Raw genomic sequence first — 21,015 nt, forward strand, 5'->3', positions numbered from 1 at the left:
AGTTAGTTCCAGCCTAAAATGAAACCAAGCTGGCTAACTGAGCCGTCATATGTTAGATGTGTTAGAGAAATTTGCTGAGTTCAGTAACCAGGAAACCAAAGTTGAAATTCCCTGAAAGTCCCCAGATACAGATAATAAACACATATTCCACATTATGCGGCATAATATTGTGTGTTTGTGAACAGTTAGCCATTGTTTCCAGATAAACGCAAGCCAAAAACTACCCAATACCAAATAATAATATTTCAAAATCTGCTCATGCAAAACCAGTTACAGTGATTTTTAATACTAGCATGACTGATTATAATAAAATCATGACAAAATCCCAAACTGTAGATCAGGGGCAGACAGGCTGTCTGAGGGGCGGAGGTGGTGGGGGAATAATAAAAAGGTCACTCCCTACACACAGTGGGGAGAAAAATACAGCACCTGTAGTGCATAAATCCTGTTATGCCTTAGAGGCAGCCTAGAGGGCATGTTTTCTCACAAGTAGGAGCACCTACAGGGCACTTCATCTTATTTTCTCCACTGGAACGATGCCGTTAGTGCACTTCATCACATTTCCTTACATGTAGAGGAACCCTGCAAAGTACTGCACCATGTATTCTTCACTGTGATGGCACACTATAGGGCACTGTATCAGGTTTTGTCTACCATAGAGGCACCTAAACCTAAACTTATGCAGTTATTTTACTCAGGGGAAGCGGGACCCCTGACTCTGCCATTGCCCTAAACATTATAATGTATCGCAAACTTTAACAGTAAAACATCATACCGTACATATTTAACAATTTATTATTAACCCTTGTACTGTTCATGTCCAAATTACCTGTTAAAAAAATAAAAATAACGGCATAAAATGTTATGTTCATTTTCTCTACTGAACATGAAAAAGGACTCATTCAGTTGTACTATTTGGTGCACCTGCAGTCCTCTTCATATTTAAATTATGCTGGTTATATTTGGGTCATTTTGACCTTAGAATTAAACAGAGTATAAAAACTGGTGGGGGAAAAAAGTATCCATAAAGATTGATTGGCTTAAATAAAGAATAACTATTAGAGTAATTACTCTAGTACATGCATACCCTGCTGGGGAAAAAAATAGAAAAATCACAGAAAGTTTAATGGCTTCCACTACAAATACCATTACAAACCAACAGTTGTTAACCATTAAAACCATGACCAAATGATTTCCATTATGTAGTCTGCATATTAGCGAGATAGGTCCTTAATGGTATCCACTAGACATAACGTGCCACCAACAGAAGGCAACAAATTACTAGTAGAGACCCACAGGGACAAAATTACAAAATCTGTGAGGGTTTCTATTATGTTTTTTTCAGCAGGGTACAGTAAAACTTCACCTGGTAGTTCAATACATTTTAATCTTTTTTTATTATTGAATGCAAAAGAGTAAACAATAAAAAAAACAAGCTAGTTCGTGCTGAACTTGCTAAAGAATGATTCTAATGTAAAAGATCACGACAAAAAAATAAATTAACAACATTAACTATTCCCACAGCGCCATCTATCGGCCCCCACTGCCCTAATGACGTCATGATCAGCCTTGCAGCAGTGTCGCGAACATTGGTTCTTCGGAACTGATTTACGGCAAGCCGTCAGTGAACTGTGGTGGGTCTGGAAAAGGTTAAAGTGAACCCGAGGAGTACGGTGACTCTTTTTGTCTTTTAAATATGAAAGCCTTTGCTTTATAGAAGGAGATAATATTAATGTTTGGAAAAAAGCTTTCAGAGCGGCATATTACCGCATAAAGATGTTTACTGCTGGGATTGAGCGCTGTAGAAGAGAGCACTGCGGTGTGTTTAGTTAGCTGGATGCTAACGCTGTCGTAAAGAATTAGAGTCAAGTGTCGGGAATGTGTTTTGTAGCTAGTAGCTAGTGCACCCTTTAAATGAATAATGGTGTATTTATTAAATATAGTATCTGTGAAGTTTTTAGTAAGTCAAAATATTAGTGAACCGGGGAATATTAGAAACAGGGAAATTCACTTCTTGTATACATAGGTAAAGTCATGATAATGATTCAAATGTTTGATGTAAAATTCAAACTTATATGTGTCTGGGTGTAGAACATTCAAATAAAAATAAACAGGAAAAATATAAATAAATAAATAGATCAAAAGCTGTGTGCAAATTTACCCACAATGCTTAAACATTTAAAGAAATCAAAGGGAAAAGCTATCCAATAATAAGGTACTTTATCTATTTTGTTTAACTCTTGGTAATTTCCTGATGAATGAATTGTTGTTAAGACCATTAAAAGTGTAATATCTTGCCATTTTGGGCTTGGAGCCCACCCCCCCCAAGAATATATGAATAATATGAGTTAATTTTTCCATTTAATGATCATGTGTTTGAATTCATTATACATATTTTTATTTTCTAGAACCATGCCATTCGTTGATCTGCAGTCTAGGCTGGGAATCAAGTTGGACCAATGGATCCTGACCCAGAGCGGCGAGCAGCCTTACAAGCGAGCTGCACGCTGCCACGCCTTCGAGAAGGAGTGGATCGAGTGTGGTCATGGCATCGGGCATACCCGTGCGAAGAAAGAATGCAAACTCGAGTTTGAAGATTTCTATGAGTGCATGCACCGACAAAAGACGGTTAGTACATTTAAATAATTTATATTTTAACGTAATCTCTAAATACTGCATTTCTAGCACAGATTCATTTGCAAAGAACAATAATTTCAACACATTTGTTTTCATTGAGAGAGAACAGAAAAGCTGTTGATTTGTGATTGGAAGTCTAAGGGCAGTTGCTCGCTCAGTTGATAAACATTCATGTGACGTATGTTTTTGTTGACTCTTTCCCGCGTTCCGCAGCTTGTGTTTGTGAATAAACATCTAACACTGCTTTTTCAGGGAGAGCAATTTGTATTACTGACATTAGCTCTGTTTCCATCCAAGGAATTTTTAAAAAAATTTTGCAAAAAAAAAAGTTTTAGTGCATTGAAATCTTTAAATATAGGTGATGGAAACACAAATTATCTATAAAATGTCACAAGTGTCAACAGAAACCTTTTGTCCAGAAAAATGGCATTCACAGGGGAATAAAAGTGTCACATGACAGAATTTATTAATCTTCGGGGGAAGAATAGGGGAGTGCGTACCATCTGGTGCACCGTAAACCTGTGGCACAACATGCACCAAAGAATTACAGTATGTAATTAATTTAATTCGCCTCCACTATATTCAGCAGCCTGATGTAACACTGCAGTCATTTTTCTTTAGTCGTTGTGCACACAGCATATACACATCAATAGCCAGTCGCTTTTGCCAACCCTGAAAGTCGCCCTCACTACAGTTAATTGGCCCAGCATCTCAAACATGGGCTGTGACATTGTAAAACGTCTCTCCACCACTGCCTCCCAGAACACACTATTGCATGGTCTTTCCCAGACCCATGGGTATTGGTTGCATAAGGGCAGTCACTTGGAGCACTATCAGATGACGAAATGCTCCATTTTGACGTCGTCTTCAGATATTTCGTACATCTGCAGTTATTTGTGAAATTAAAATGTCAGTAAGCTGGCCAATTTCAATTAATTGTCTCAATACTTTCTCTATTTTACAAAGATTTGAGGGCATGCATGATGCAAAAGGTACACAATTTGCGATTTGCAAGAAATGATGTACTGTTTAGTCTACAGAGTCACAGGGAGCCTCGCGCCCATCCCAGGAAACTCGCAGTATACAAAAACTTATCCAACAGTCTGTTTTTTTTTTTTTAAGGCTGCCATTACGTGCACCATATTATCGGTAAAAGGTCAATTGGATGGAAACAGGCAGGAGAGAACAAATTTCTAAACCTTTTTTTCACTTTGTTGATAACAGAAAAGTGCAAAAAGTGGTTGGAAACTTGTCTGCAGTCATAGAAGTGTGTCTATTTCTGCACAATTGCACACTGGTACATCATAGCCTGAGGGAAAGTGTAAATTGATTTTTACTGTAATGCTCCAGTGTCTGAAAGTTTTGAATTTGCGTTACATAATCGCGCATTTTAATCGTTTATCAGTAAAATGCCCCAGAGGCATCCTTTAAAAGTGACTTCCAAGTCAACAGCTTTTCTGTTCTTTTCTATTCTGTGCAGGGAAATGTGTCACTTTATTCACCTTGCTGAGGTGAATAAAGATGAGGCTTAATTATTCTTCCATGTTGTCTTTTGAATAGCACCTTTTTTCCAGCTTGTTCCTACATTCCTAACTTTCTGTGTCTTCACCCAGAACAAGCGCTTGTATGAGATCCGGAAGCAGAGGGAGAAGCTGATTAATGAAGGTTCATACACACCTCCTGCACATCAGACTGGCAATGAAGAACCTCGGCCCTGAGCTCTCGGCTCCCTGCCTGGCCCGCTGTTAAACGCTCAGTGTGCTGACTCTATCGTGTATTATAATTATTCTTCTAACAACATTGTTTATCTGTTCTACTCAAAATTAAATAAATTCTATACATCAGTTCAAGTCTGTTTGAGGTTTTTTTTTTGTACACAGTCTCATGGACAGGATCATTGTTTGTAAATGCTTTCAAAGAAAATCATGTGTACGTCAAATTAATACAGAAGACGAACACTTTCTGTTGCTCTGTTTATTGTAATAATGAGTGCGTCAGAGAAGTACAGAATTATCACCCCAAAGTGGATTATTTTATTTCTCAAATACCACAGTAATTTGCCTACAGTTAAATTGTTTGTATTGATTAAACAGTGACATGTCTCGTGTCTTTCTGTTTATAGTTCTGCAAAACAGGTTAGTTCCTGTAATCACATATGTTCTAGCTGCTCAGATTATCATTTACAAGGTGTAAAGCACAAAGTATTCTAACCGGTAGAGTTCCCTGTAGTGGAAAACGTACTGTTACGAACCTTAGACACGCAGCTCACATAAATGTTAAATAAACACCTCTTAACAGAAAGCTTCACCACATCAACGATTATACACATTTCTTTTTGTTAACAGATTTTTAACTCCACTTATTAAATTAAATTCGCCTTAGGTTATGTACCGCATCCACCATACGAGTTGTATTAGCTGTTACTATAGAAATGATCATGTATTAGAATGAGTGCATTAATATAATCCTGGGATTTGAATTATAGTACAACAGGCACTACTTTCAGAACTGCTGTTAGGAAAAATTAATCAAGACCTATTGACCAATCAGATTCAAGAATTCCACAGAACAATGGTATAACTGTGCTTTAACAGTTAAAGCACAGTTTATTTTTGGCTGTATTTATGTTTTCACTTCCAACATAGTTTTTGCATATTTTTATATCTGTTTATGGCAGGTACTGTGAATTAGTGCTGGGCACGTTTGCCTCGCACCTCCAGGGTTGGGGGTTCAATTCCCGCCTCTAGCTTGTGTGCGTGGCGTTTGCACGTTCTCCCTGTGCTTCGAGGGTTTCCTCCAGATACTCTGGTTTCCTCCCCAAGCCCAAAGACATGAGTTGTAGAGATGGACATCGGTGGAACCCTGTCCAGGATGTCCCCTGCCTTGTTCCCCAGGTTCCCTGGGATAAGCTTTAGACTCCTCTGTGACCTTGTGTAGGATAGATGGACGGATATTTGTTTATATCAGCTGCATATCCAGTAAACTATAATGTATAACTAAAGGGGACAGCTGCAGGTGTGTGTGTGTGTGTGTGTGTGTGTGTGTGTGTGTTTGTTTGTTTGCCACTGTAAAGGGAACTATAAAAGGGTAAAATCCTACTCCTCTGCTGCAGGATTTGTGAAACATTAAGCAGAGCTGTGATGCTCAGCCTCATACTTGCCTGTGCTGCAAGTTGTTGTTGTTCTTCTTCTTCTGTAGCGCAATATACATTAACTCTGTGGGTGGATGAGGTTCAGGTGGTAGAGCGGGTTGTCCACTAATTGTAGGGTTGGTGGTTCGATTCCCGGCCCACGTGACTCCACATGCCGAAGTGTCCTTGGGCAAGACACTGAACCCCAAGTTGCTCCCCATGGCAAGCTAGCACCTTGCATGGCAACTCTGCTACCGTGTGTGTGTGAGTGGGTGAATGAGACACAGTGTAAAGCGCTTTGGATAAAAGAGCTATATAAGTGCAGACCATTTACCATTTAAATCCTGCAACAAACCTCACTCTGTGCACCAGGGTGCAGAAATTGAGCTTCAGAGCAATTTTACAAATAGCTGGATGAAGATTTTAAATAATGAGTTAATGAGCCTCAAGTAGCCTATAAGACCAACATAATGCACGAGTTAGTCAAAATTCAGAAGACGGATAGTCCGACTAAAAGCTAGGCAGTTTATCCATGGCACTTGTTCAGTTTGCAGAATCTGATACTAATATGGAATATAGTTTTGGCCCACTAGATGGCGTTAGAAAACCATCAGTTTCACACAATGACTTGCACACGATGTCTTACTGGGACAATATTTAAAAAATATTAACTACTGTTTAGTTTGAGGACAAAATGTCACTACTGTGACCCATTACACATGAAAATTACACATGAAATTTGTTTATTTGTGTTAAAGTTTAATAAGCATTTCAACTCAATTTAAGTGCAAAAGTTATTTTCTGTATGAGGAAAGGAACATACTAGAAGTAAATTTTGAGTGTATACAGTAACAATTCAAAACATAAGGCACAAAAAAAAAAAAAAAATGGACAAAAAACCCCTTAAGAATAGATTTGTCAAGACATTCCCAGTGTTCAGACCTGATTTGAATAAGAGTCTCAGCTCAGTGACATCCGGCACAGTTATATCAGCTGGGTGCAGGTGGGATCTGTGTGGGAGTATCTTTATATCTTTGTGGGGACCCAAATTGTGGGGACATTTGACTGGATCACACAAGGGAAACTGCTCTTTTTTAAATAACAAAAACTACAGCTTTTATTAAAAACAAAAATTAAGCACCAAAAGATTTGTTTTTACTTACTAAAGTTAAGATTGGAGTTAAATTTGTGTCTAGGTATAGCATTAATTAGCTGTATATAATTATTTCAATGGAAGGTCCTTACAAATATCATAAGACAAACCAGTGTGTGAATTTACAGCTTAGAGGATCTGAGAGTTGTTCAATGGAAATGTTGCATGGAACAAAAATCAGACTTCAGGCAGCTGATATCAGATATTGTTCGCCTTTATTACTGCGTCTAACAGAATGCTAAAATAGTGCATGTTAATATATTTATAGTGGACATTTTTTTATGATATCAAGCTACACCATTCTGAACGAGCATCTGTGAAACTTTACATATTAAATGTTTTGATAAAATCCATTTCTATTTCTTCTTAACTTTCTCCAAATGTAGTTTGTATTTGGGGCATGACGTCGATTTTCCATATGGTTAGTACAAATCAACTACAAAATAAGACGAAACATATGAGTTTTAGAGCTCACATTCGTATGCGTAGCATCACTTATGAGAAGATAAACAATTTTCAGTGTTTCCTGCTGGCTCTCATTCGCAAATGAAGACATAAAACGTTTCATATGTTAGGCTAGTAGTATTGTAGGCTGATATAGTTGTATTTGATTAGACCATCAGTGTTTGGTTCAGTTAATCCTGAGCTGTTGAACTAAATTCCTGCGCTTTTAGTCACACTTCAGTAGCTCTGACTACCACCTACTCACACAGGAATCCATACAGGGGTGCGTGTGTGTGTGTGTGTGTGTGTGTGTGTGTGTGTGTGTGTGTGTGTGTGTGTGTGTGTGTGTGTGTGTGTGTGTGTGTGTGTGTGTGTATACCACCAAGTCTGACCTCAAATCACACTGCTCCAACTCCAGCATATCACTCCAACTTGCTGAGTCATATGTCGCTCATATTAATTATTGCAACTTTGTGAGTATTTTGAATAAATTGTAGGAGCTACAGAACAACCGTAAAACCAATACAGTGATGTCATTATGTGGCCATTTATCCTACTTTGCACCAAGGTTTAAAACAGATACTCTCAATGCAATCTTGTCCTGTATATACAGTATCTCACATTACATATTACACCCCTCACATTTTTGTAAATATATGATGATATCTTTTCATGTGACAACACTGAAGAAATGACACTTTGCTACAATGTAAAGTAGTGAGTGTACAGCTTGTGTAACAGTGTAAATTTGCTGTCCCCTCCAAATAACTCCTCAACTCACTTTTGTTGCCAGCGGTTTAGACATTAATGGCTGTGTGTTGAGTTATTTTGAGGGGACGGCAAATTTACACTGTTACACAAGCTGTACACTCACTACTTTACATTGTAGCAAAGTGTCATTTCTTCAGTGTTGTCACATGAAAACATATAATCAAATATTTACAAAAATGTGAGGGGTGTACTCACTTTTGTGAGATACTATAATTATAAACTACACTGTCCTCTGTCACCCCATATCTAAAAACCTGGATGTGACACGGAATCCGTGCGTTTGTCTGTGAGGATGAGCATATTGGTTAATGCCATGTGTGTTGATTAGCTTTGTGGGCTGAGATTTGTGAACGTGGACATCGTTATGATAATGATTAGGTAGTTATGCACTGATTTTAATACGGAGTATTGTTTCCAGACACTGAAACACTGGAGCAGTATCAGAATGGATTTGATATATTTTTAGATCTGTTTCACTGACATGTTTTATGTTGTGAAATTGTGAACTTTGTTGTGCATGACCTGGCACCAGAGGCTTTGCAGTGAGTTGCTTAATTTACTAAGTAGTCAGTATCGGATTAGTTATACTAATCCTAAAATACTCAGTATTTTTTTTACTGACAATAAGAAGGCGGGATTCGTGTATCCCTAGTAGGTTACTGGTATACTGATTTAGGCTACAGAATACACTATATGGCCAAAAGTTTTTGGACATCTGAACATCACACTCATATGTGCTTTTTGAACATCTCGTTCCAGATTTAAGCCCCCTTTGCTGTTATAATAACCTCCACTCTTCTGGGAAGGCTTTCCACTAGCTGTTGGGGTATGGATGTGGGGATTTGCTCATCAATCACAAGAGCATTAGTGAGGTCAGACACTGATGTCAGGAGAGCAGGTTTGGGGTGGAGTAAGCGTTCCAGTTCATCCCAAAGTTGTTCAGTGAGGTTGAGCCAGGGCTCTGTGCAGGACACTCAAGTTCTACAACTCCAAACTTGGCAAACCATGTCTTCATGGACCTCATTTTGTGCACGGGGGCATTGTCATGCTGGAACAGGTTTCAGCCCCTTAGTTCCAGTGAAGGGAAATTCTAATGTTCTAATACAAAGACATCCTATACAAATGTGTGCTTCCAACTTTGTGGCAACAGATTGGGGAAGAACCACATATGGATGTGATGGTCAGGTGTTCATATACTTTATAGAGTGTACACGTAGGACTAGGTCAAAATCACAGGCTGGACTGAAAGGCAGCACTGTATAAATTGTGCTCTGTCTAACTTGAAAAAGAAAAATTATGCGTTTTGTTACAAGCTCGTTTCAGTGTCTGGGGATACTTACACTGTCATCACAGCTCATCAGCTCATGAAGGTGTTTGGTTGGAGATTGGGGAATGTGATAGTGATGGTGGAGGGGGCTGAAGAGGAGGAGGAGGAGGAGGAGGAGGAGGAGGAGGAGGAGCAGGAGGGAGAGGAAACGACTATGAGGAAGAGGAGGAGGGGGAGAGAAGGAGTGAGAGCGGGAGAGAAGGAGGGATATGAAAGGAGGGGGACAGACAGCCATTACCGCGGCACTCGCTCTGTGTAGTTCTGCTCTTCCGTTTCCCGGCTCGGTGTGATCGCTGGAGGATCGATTTCCCAACCGTCCACAGCGGATCGCATTCAAGCCGCCGGTGGATCACAGGATCGTAGCGGGTTCTCCTCGCATCCCTGCCGCGTGCCTCTGTCCGGGGCTCGGGGACTCCGGCGATCTCCGGTAAGGCGCTTTAGAAATCTACATCCTCGAGATGTCTGTTGTGTGATGGCTTCTCATCCTCATCCACTGCGGTGTATTCAATCACTCTGATGCTGATAGAGCCGGAAATTGAATCCATGAGATCTAAAAGCACTAGGCGCTTGTTAACGGCCGCTATTTCATTCTGGAGCTTTTACACAGAGCTCTGTGATCCAGGCCATCATCATAAGGAATCCGGTCTGCTGTATGGACAAAGGCTTGCTCACTGACCGATCACATCACGAGCCAAGCCCAGATTTTACATTACAGTCTCTTTTTAATAACGTTTGACTTTGTAGCTGTGCACTACGACCAGCGAGTAAAACCCTTCATCAAGAGCCTTTTATTGATTCCCATGAGCCAGAGAGCAGCAGGAGATGCCGACACATTTCTCTCCTCTTATTCAGTCCAGTCCAGTGTCTTACCCACACTAACAGTCCTGCACACGCCCTGGGATCTGACAGGCAAATGATCCATAACTGAGTTTAATATGGAGAAGATAGAAGGAGATCCATGTTTGCATGTTGAGGTGAGAGGAGCAGTAGGCTGTATCTCTAAATGCTCCATGCTCTGAATATTCCATGGCCTCATTATTCGCCTTCACTGTCTGTACACACATCTATCAGGGATGTACAGATACTATTTCTGTTTTATTTTGAATGAGACAGATAACAGATCTCTGAGTATTGGCTGATTAATGACATCCTCACTGAGCTGATTTTAGCAGACTGAACTTTTCCTAGTCACTGAGGCGATGCCATCAATGATATATCTTTTTTTTTTTTTTTTTTTTTTAAATCTTTAAAAGGTACACTGTAAATAATAATAAAAAAATAATAATAGTAATTCCTGTTAAATTTACGGTTTAAAAAAACAAAACAAAAAAAAACTTTCAGCTGTGCTTACCAGAACTCTACTGTAAAAAAAAAAAAAAAAAAAAACAGCAGAAATGTATGCTGGTTTACAGTAAAAAACAACAACTGTAAAATCCATAATAAAATCAGGTAGCGGTTACTGGAAACTTAGCCTACTGTAAAAAATGCGGTAGGGATGTTTCTTTTTAACAGTATAGCGTCTATACTATTATACTATTCTATTTACATGTAAATATAATGTAAAATGTGTTTCATAGCCTACGATATTATGTACAGAATTTCACTATAGAAATCGCTATATGTCTGTGAATATCATTTTTTAAAAATCCTGTGTATTTTATCAGTTTAAGACAGTTATTGTGAAAACTACATGATTCTGTAATGTTGCTGTAAAGTACAGCATGTCTGTTTAAATAAAAATGACTAACCACCTGGGATTTGGGGCCCATTGCGCATTGCACCCCTATGCACACCGGAGGCATACTGTGGGCACAGATCTGGGTCCTGTGCCCTGTGGGTCCTTAACAAATAACTAAATTAGTTTGGTCTTATTTTCTACCTGCAGTATACCACAGCATTACTATTAATGCGTATGCAGAATAATCACACTTGTTGAAAGTAGCAGTAATAAACTAAAATGGTTTTGAATATTTACATTTATTCACAGCCAGGTTAAAAGAAAAAAAAAATGTAGGAAATATAGACATTTACGTACAAATCTGAGCATGTTGCTTTAATACTGAATGTTTTTTTATTAAACAAAACCACGTAACAACTTTTTATAAAAACAGAACAAACATAGCACCATGCTCGAACACAAGAAGTATGAACGTCAGCCTTCTTGAAGAGCGAGTAAGAAGAGGCTGGTGGAGCTGATGTGGATGGAGAGACCGTTTGTTCTAGTGTAAATGAAAATATCTAAAATGTTACAAACAAAATTTCACAATAATGAAATTTTTTTTTTTACATATTATGTAAATTTTTTCCCCAGTAAGAATCATATATATACTGTATATAGACAAAATAAAAGATAATGCAATATTTGAAGAAAAAACAAAGCAAACAAAGGCATTCCATCAGGTCAGAGGGGAGCAGAATAATTCTTTGAAGGCTGGACAGAACCCTCTTCTCTGCACTGGGAAATGTCTGGAAAGAATCAAATGAAAATAACACCAGGGTGAATGGCCTTACACTTTCATAAACTCACTGTCATCATGGCATGCAAACATAAACTATCTAACTGCTGATCCAAAAGTCTATGATTTAGATTAAATTCATTACAACTGCAGTATGAAAACAGCAGCATACCATCAGGTCCTACCGGGCCAGAAGAACTGCTTGGTGACTTGGTGACTGGTTCTGGTTCTGAAGATGGTGGATCCCCTTCACTAACACTCTGGCTGGCTTCATCTGGACCTGCAGTATCCGAGTGTGCAGCTGAAATACAAATAATTGTTACAAAAATCCATGTGTATTTTCACACAATATGTTTGACAACTATTCTCGGGTGAATTTTTAAAGAAAATCCTGAACGATTAGAGCATATATTGAGAGACATGTAGACATGAAAATGCACTGCACAGCAGAACAGAGGCATTAGACCTCAGCATTATAGAGGACAAGAATTTTTTAGAGGACAAGTAATATTTTCTCTTCATATCTCACTCATCAGTGTTTTAAATACACAGACAGAATACAGTTATTTTCACCTGTTGTCATTATCTTGCTGTACCTATGTTTCGCTAACCTGCTGAATAGGGCTGGGAGCTGCACTGCTCTCTGCTGCTGCTGGCAGCTTGACTCTCCCTCTTTCTCTCCTTCATTCTCGCCCTCATTCTCTCCCTCATCCACTCCCTCTTTCTCTCCTTCATCCTCTCGTTCATTCTCTCCCTCTTTCTCTCCTTCATCCTCTCGTTCATTCTCTCCCTCTTTCTCTCTCATTCTCTCCCTCTTTCTCTCCCTCTCCTTCATTCTCTCCCTCATTCTCTCCCTCATTCTCTCCCTCATTCTCTCCCTCTTTCTCTCCCTCATTCTCTCCCTCTTTCTCTTCCTCATTCTCTCCCTCTTTCTCTTCCTCTCCCTCTTTCTCTCCCCCATTTTCTCTCTCGTTCTGTGGCTGTGTGGCATGAACAAACTTTATAGTTTTATGTGTCAGTCGCGATATTTTACTTCCCTGAACTGGGCAACTGTGAGCTACTGTGTGAAACCTAACTAATTAGCTCTTCAAGGTAAGTTCTCTGTGAATCTTCATGAGACACTAAAGAGTCTTTGTAATCTAAATAATCATGTCATCTAATTAACGGGAGAGATCGGGCCTAAACTGGTAGCCTTTACTTGCTGAATTAATTTAGTATCTGATTCATTTTATATTGAGTTGTTGATATGTATGGTTATTTTGAACTGTTTTTGAACTGCTGCTCAGGCTGCATCACAGGGCAGTGTAACACCCTCGGAGGAAAGCGCAGAGGCCACCGATTGACTAGAGTCTTTGTGATTGATAGGAGACAGAGCGTGTGCCATCCCTCTCACCCAGAGAGCATTGGCAGTTTTGTTCTTTTGGTCTTGTCTTTGTGGTGTTTGGCGATTCTAAGAGTGTGTCAGGTGCAGAAGCCATGTTTGTGTTTTTAAACACTGTGTATAATTGTCTATGTATGCCTGTGTACACTGGACACATGTACCTTGCAGGTCCAAGAGGTAGGTGTACAGTTAAAGAATGTAGCTCATCTTTTTCTAGGCAATTTATGTTAATTGTTCTTCAGTCATTAATTAATGTCAGTTTCAGACCACAAGACTGTTTTTGAATGGATATTTTTGGTGGACTGTGTCCTAACCCAACAGTGACTCTGAGGGAACACTGCAGTATCTGATACAATTTTACTAGTGTTGTATACACTACCATGTTATTTCCATGTCCGTTTGGTGGTGGTGTTAGAGTGGTCTCTTTGAATTGATGGATGAGGTACTGTAGACAGGGGGATCATGAATTTTATGTTCTCTTAAGAACCTATTTCATATCCTAATACTGAATGATGTCTACTGTCAATCGAACTTTATTGTTCTCACTGTAGAATAGTAGATAGGCATCTCCATTATAGTGAGATGAAACTCTATTCATTCAGTCCACAATAATCTCTGAATGAGTGAAGTGTATACTGAAGAATGAGAGTCCATTGCTCAGTGTTTTCATGACATTCCCTCTTCAATGAGTTGCTAACATTAAGAGGATGTTGATGCCTAACAGGGTGCTGGTGGCGTTCTCAGAGCCGTCCTTGTGAGAGTCATGTGAGGTGAAGTGTATCCGGCTATCTGTTCCATATTCTCTCCTCCTTACTGTCGAGTGATTACGCATGATGCTGAGGCATGTGTTGTTGTTTTTTCAGTCTATTTGGAAATCCTCTGCCAATTGGACAGAGACTTTAAATCAACACAACTCCATGTCAGCACACACTGCTCCTGCAGCTGCCGTGATCTGTCAGAGTGAATGGAAATGATTGGATCGTGTTTTTACACATTTTACGCACACACACACACACACACACACACACACACACACACACACACACACACACACACACACACACACAAAAAAAACCCCTGCCTTTTCCCTTTACATTGTGCCTCACAAGCACATAATGAGACAGTGTGGTTTCGAACCACGGCTATTAATATATGCTGGCTGCCACAGAAGGAAAACATGGCAGCGAAGGCCGGAATGTTGATCGAGTTTTAGACACATTAAGCTTTCTCTGAGCTCTTTCCTGATCTTTGCAGAAAAAAAAATGCAACAGAACCAGACATGCACAGGAAATACCTGCACATCTACTGGATACAGAAAGTGCTCATTGATCTGGAAAAAAAAATCCATTCTCTTGAATGGATTTTGAACTTAACACACAGTTGAATGTATATACTGTACATTTATAGATGTGGTCAATCCAGGACACAAAGTTAAGTCATGAAAGTTTCAGAAGAAGGGCTTTTGTCCGATTTTGTTTGATATTTTATTAAAGGTGACAAGAGGCATAAGGGATCATGTGCAGTTACCTTGCGCTGAGGTCAGTGGTATTGATCTTTCAGCTTATGTGGAGCTTGGAGATGGACAGATGTCTATTCTTGTTCCCATGGGCATCATTCCTTCCATCTGATCACAGAAGGAGAGAGATCGCTGCTCTGGGGCCATCTCCAGAACGTCCTATATTGATCTGGATTTAAGCTTATATTAATAGCTCATTAATGAGCATGCTCAATCTCCCTCTCCTTTTTGTCTCCATCATCATTCCTTGAGTGATCACCTGATCTCCTCCTACCCATTATCGTCTCTGTGAATGTAAGAAATGTGCAGCTGATACTCTGTAATTAACTGACAATACAAACAACTTTGTTGTGCTGCCCAAGCGTGTCATTATGTGTTTACTTCTCACACCATGCTGAAGTTCTAACAAACCTCATGCTTTCTTCCAGCCCCACGGCGATATGTCTTCTTCTGAAGATGAGAGCCTGAGTGAGCGCTCATGTATGAGCGAGCGTTCGTTCCGCAGTGAGCGTTCAGGGGGATCCCTGTCTCCGTGCCCACACAGCAGCACTGGGCCGAAAGGGGACACTCTGCCGTGGAATCTGTCTAAACACGAGAGACGCAAGCGGAAGAGCCAGGACTCTGTGCTGGACCCTGCGGAGAGAGCTGTGGTGCGAGTAGCAGGTAGGAAATCCAGCTGTCTCTGCATCTGTTTTTAATGACACCTTGTGGGCATGTCTGAGAGACTGATTTAAGGTTGTTTTTTGGGGAACATCAAAGGACTTGAATTAAAGTGAGTTAGAGCAGGAGTTCACAATCACTTAACATTTCAGATCACGTATTTAAGGGGAATTAGAGAAAAGAGAAAACAACAAAGTGTGACTCAGTGTTTCCCAGAACTAGGCTAAACTACATTCATTTTCCTAGAATAGCATGTCCCAAAGTGTTTTATTCCTGTTATACTACAGCAAGTTGCCAAGGATTACATTTCTAAATTTATTCAAGAATGATACCTCAGACTTTTTAATCTGATTATAGTTACAAGTAATGTTGTGAATGTCTGCGAAACAAATTAGTTCCTGTTATCAATTATATTATAGCATTATATGAAATTAATGAGACAAGGCAGCGTTCTCATTTCTGAGACTTTTCCATTATGGAAAAGTTTTTAAAAAATTACCTGACTTTTAGAAAGCGCTGACACTGGAGACTCCTTCCAAAAATGTTAAACGAACTTCTTATAGATACCGTCACCATATCAACCATGATTTTTATTTGTTAAAAAACAGCACTTTAAAATCTGTTTATTCTTAGACCTGCACTATTGTTACAGCCGTGCTGTTATACAAAATTAATCACTTGAATTCAACAGTGTTGTGATATAATAGGGAACAGCAATATACTTGATTATCCATGGTTGATATACTGTATGCTAAGAGGAAGGAGTTGCTGTAGCACTGAGCCTGGTGATAAAGTAAAAAAGGATTGTGAGAAAAGGATTGAGTCACAGTTTACAAGTGAAAACAGATTTGCACATACTCGCTGCATGGTGTAAATGCTTTGCACAGTGCAGCCATATTTAGTTTGTAAGGCACAATTTGTCTTCTAGGTGTCCATTCTGTGCAGTTTTGAGTATTATCTCTGGTAGACTCTTATTCCTTCTGAGATCATAATGATGGAAATCCCCCAGCAATGAAAAGCAAATCCAGAGAGTATTGAAACTCTGGCATGCTGTCCTTATTCATTACAGATGGAAATGCAATAATATCACTAGGAAGGTGATTAATACAAGTTGCCACTGAGTGGGAAAATTGATGACTAGATGATCATATATATATATATATATATATATATATATATATATATATATATATATATATATATATATATATATATATATATATATATATATATATATATATATTTTTTTTTTTTTTTCTTCTTCACGCAACTCAAAGGCGCCTCAGCCTGACTCCCTGTGTTCCCCTGTTGCCATAGGGACACATAAACTCTCCCAGTCCTTTGGTTTCTAAGGCTATGGAGAAAAAGAAAGCACACTGGGAAGTAAAAATGGCAAGAATAGCCCAAAACAAACAGGGAAATACAGAGAGGGTGAGCATTTGAATTTTAATTTGAGCTCGAAAAAAGACAGAGCAGATGTAGGGGGAGGCAGAAACGAAGGACTGGAGTACTATCCAGTGAAACAAAATGGGGAAATAAAGAGGAGAGGAGAAAGGGTAGCAGGGCCTCAGATAAAGGCTATGGTTCAAAGTAGGGGGTGTTGAACAGAAGAGTAACGATAAAAAAGAGGCAACGCGGGAGAAACAGCTAGATCTGATGAGAAAAGTGTGGAATAATTAGCTTAGAAATTTAGGTTGTTTCCATTATATCCATCTCGGATATGTTCTCTATATACTGGATGTAGTAGCACTAGATTACTTGTCCGTCTTAGTCTAACGGTTTTGCTTAATGATTTCAGCTGATGTTCTTTAGCACAGCTTGGATAAATTAGATAAACTACCCCTGTCTTAAAACAGGTTCCTCAAGAGGATAGCTAACTTTGGATAGTTACCAGTTTCAGTTTATAAAGGGATTGCAAAACCTTTTCTCATAGAGAAAGCTTCCTATGTACGGCCCTACATGGAACCTTTATTGGTTCCCCCAGAGTACATATTCCCAAAGTCCTAGTAGACTTTGCCCAGAAGGACTAAGAAGGCTTTGTGGTGCTAGATGGAACCTGTGTTTATAACAGTGTATGCATTTACAGGAGTGTATGCATGATTCAGCAAGAGCTTTCTGAATGGACTACTAACAAGGTTGACAGGAAAGTAGAAACACCTCTACTTCGTCCTGAGTGGAAGTTGTTGGGCCACATTTTTTTTTTTCTTTGGTAGAAACCCGGGTTTTTCATCTGAGTAGATGTTTTATTGATAGCTGCTGAAAGGTGATGACAAGATGAGAACTTCTCTTATCTGTCTCTCTGTCCTGTCTCAAAAATGACTAATATAAGTGGACGCCTTACTGTTTTGGCAGTTTCCTACTAATGCCTATATGCAGACTGTGGACCATGTGTAAATCTGAGAGGATGCCAAGAAGAGCATGATGACGATGATGATTACGCTGATTATGATTTACAGATGTGGTTTCACTATTAGTCAGGATCCCAGCATGTCAGACCAGCATGTCAGAGCTTCTTGATGAATTGGCAACTTTCTAACAGCTCTGGATTATTACCTTCTGACACTCGGCTGGTGGATTTTAATGCAGACAGACCGCTATGTCCTTATTATCAGAGTAACTGTCCAGCCGTCCTGTGAGCAGCAAATCTGTGTTTATTTATTGCATTTTTCTAATCCATTACAGCAGTTCACTGTGGTATTCTTTTGATGGTACTGTGGTTGACATCATGACAAAAGAATGGAGACATGGTAAACATGAAGGAAATCTTGACAAGCACTAGTAGTAAAAGAGCAAAGGGGTACTTGGTCTGTGCCTGAGTCACCATTCATGTTTAATCATCATCTGCTTTATTCTGTCTCGCCCTGTTGTGTGTAATGTGTGTCTGGCTGATGGATGCAGATGAACAGTGAGCCAGAAGTAATATCCGCTGGCAGAGCATGCTGTCCTTATCCAACACTGCTGAAGACTGTTTCACATCTGCTTTAATACTTATGGCTGACTTCAATAAGTCTATAAACATTGAAATCATAATTGTGAGCTTTTCCGAATGTTCTAGTAGATTAGACTAAAAATGAGAAGACAAAAACTTATGGGACCTTTTCTTTTCTAAACAGTGCACTACTTATACAACGATCAGCCATACTTTTTAAACCACCTGCCTAATATTGTGTTGTATTGTCCCCCTTGTGCTGCCAAAACATGGAACTCATGGACTTGTCGAGGCATGGACTCCACAAGACCTCTGAAGGTCTTGTGGGGAAGGTGGGGCCTCCATGGCTTGGAGTTGTTTGTCCAACACATACCTCAGATGTTTGATCAGACTGAGATCTGGGGCTCAGAGGCCAGTTAAACACCTTGAACTCTTTGTCATGTCCCTCAAACCATTCCTGAATAATTTCTGCAGTGCGGCAGGACGCATTATCCTGCTGATAGAGGCCACTGCTATTAGGGAATACCGTCGCCATGAAGGGGTGAACTTGGTCTACTTGGTATGTGTCAAAGTAACATCCACATGAATGCCTCACATTCATGTGGACGCGCACACACAAACACACACACACACACACACACACACACACACACAAACAACCATCCACATGAAAACATGATTCATCAGACCAGGCCATCTTTTTCCATTGCTCCCCTGTCACCGGTTCACCGTCTGTCCTTCCTTGGACCACTTTGGTTATGTACTAACCACTGCATACCGGAAACACCCTACTAGACCTGCTGTTTTGGAGATGCTCTGCCCTAGTCATCTAGCCATAACAATCTGGCCCTTGTCAATGTCACTCACAGCCGTTTTTTCCTGCTTCCAACACATCAACTTTCGAGAACTCACTGTTCACTTGCTGCCTAATAAATCCCGCTCCTTGACAATGTTATTCACTTCACCTGTCAGTGGTTTTAATGTTACGGCTGATCGGTGTATTTTTATTACATGTGAGGGTAACTACTCTTTCATCAGGACTCCTTTTAGATAGATGTAATAGATGTAATAACTAGGATAAGTAAAAATCAATTAAACAGTATAAAAGCATTTGCTAGCAGGGTCTTGCATAAAATAACTGTATTTGGTCTTTGGATGCCAGGAGTCATTTTACAGGAATGCACCATTGTTTTTTTTTTCCAACCTTATCTTTTAGCATCTGTTTGATGCCAGAAACCAGAATTGTGACTTAAGAAGAGAACGGAAAACACTTAAGTGTTGATATAGTGAAGGAGAAATTTATTTACAGTTTATGGAAGGAGTCTTGGGTGTCACCACTTGTAAGTAATAACACAGAAGAGTAGAGGTAGCTCAGTTGTTGAGATGTTGGACTTCTGCTCAGTAGGTCATGAGTTCAAATCCCACCAATTTGCTATGATTGGGCCCTTGTGCAAGGCCCTCAGTTGTGAAAATAAGATAATTGTATGCCACTATGGATAAGTGCATCTCCCACATGCTGTAAATGTCAGTGATAATACAAACCAACTTGTCTTTTAGATGTTACACAAGAATAATCAGTTAAGTGTGCACTGGGTTGTTCATTAATAAATGATAATTGTTGGTATAATCAATGTGGAATAAGATGAATATCAGAACTATAATTTCCTGTTTCACATTAGGCTATATCGCACCACCCCAGTATGGATTATTTCCCCAAAATTTCCTTTCCACAGTAATCACACATGCACTACAGAGATGTTGGATAGAGATTAGGATGAAAAATGCTGGTGTATTCCTTTAAGTACTTGTTTGTTTTTGACATTCATGACTAGAGCCTCCGTCTCTGCTAGTGAAAGGTGAATGTCCTCCATGCTGTAAAATCCCGTGTTTTAAATGTGCTTTCGGTCATTGCATTGTCTCTCGACTGTGGAGAAGGAATGAAACATACAAAATGTTTCTGAAAATATCTGTGCTCATGTTGTAGTTGCACTAGAGATGATCAGGATTTACCAGTACATTGCATTCTGTTCTGTCAGCAAATAAGCAAATAGTAACCTGGTTTTTCCTGTATTAGAAGTAGAAGAGAGGTGTGTTGCAGTAGTGGCTGTAAAAGTATTTTACATCACAACCGTGTGTTTTGACCTTAGTTACAGTTGCTTTTCTACTCTGTCCTACTCATCACATAATAGTGTAAAAAAAAAAAAAAAACACACACACATTCTGAGAAAACCCTAGTAGATAAGAATTGTGGCAGTGCCATGAAGAAAGAAGTTTCCCGGCAGGAAATAACATCCACTGTACCACGACTGGTGAATTGGGGCTCTTTAATCTAGAATCTGCTTCATCCGTCAGAATGCCCACCTTCTTATTCATGCCACATTCAAAGCTAAGCCCTATAACTTTTCACCACATTACAAATATATAGCTTGCAAATATACTAGCATTTTCTAGAATATAAAACCACAGTTTATTAAAACATTAAAATGTCCTCCTTTTTCTACAGATACAGCATACGTTTACTTACTTATCTATACCTGGCCTTTCTTTGGCCACTAGATGGCACACTCTGTGGATTATTGGAACAAAAGCTGCGGCTGCATCACAAACTACA

The 21,015-nt window shown here is 39.4% G+C and overlaps 2 protein-coding genes across 10 annotated transcripts in view; both read left to right on the top strand.

Moving 5' to 3' along the window:
* The first annotated feature begins 1,561 nt into the window (after window positions 1-1,561).
* Window positions 1,562-4,487, top strand: ndufs5 (NADH:ubiquinone oxidoreductase subunit S5). Of its 2 annotated transcripts, none has more exons than XM_017453949.3 (3): window positions 1,562-1,673; window positions 2,409-2,628; window positions 4,251-4,487. In XM_017453949.3, exons 2-3 carry the CDS (start codon window positions 2,413-2,415, stop codon window positions 4,353-4,355), a joined length of 321 nt encoding a protein of 106 aa, XP_017309438.1. In that variant the 5' UTR covers window positions 1,562-1,673; window positions 2,409-2,412; the 3' UTR covers window positions 4,356-4,487.
* Window positions 4,488-9,680: 5,193 nt separating this feature from the next.
* macf1a (microtubule actin crosslinking factor 1a) overlaps window positions 9,681-21,015 on the top strand; it is a 196,470-nt gene continuing 185,135 nt past the window's right edge. For 7 of the 8 annotated variants that reach the window (XM_053675247.1, XM_053675256.1, XM_053675248.1 and 4 more), the window contains exons 1-2: window positions 9,682-9,889; window positions 15,244-15,478. In XM_053675247.1, the coding sequence (XP_053531222.1) occupies window positions 15,256-15,478 (223 nt within the window). In that variant the 5' untranslated portion in view covers window positions 9,682-9,889; window positions 15,244-15,255. Of the gene's footprint in view, window positions 9,890-15,243; window positions 15,479-21,015 lie in introns of all 8 variants that reach the window. The other variant, XM_053675246.1, reaches the window with a different exon arrangement.

The sequence above is a fragment of the Ictalurus punctatus genome, chromosome 24, assembly GCF_001660625.3.
Source record: "Ictalurus punctatus breed USDA103 chromosome 24, Coco_2.0, whole genome shotgun sequence".
NCBI lineage: Eukaryota > Metazoa > Chordata > Actinopteri > Siluriformes > Ictaluridae > Ictalurus > Ictalurus punctatus.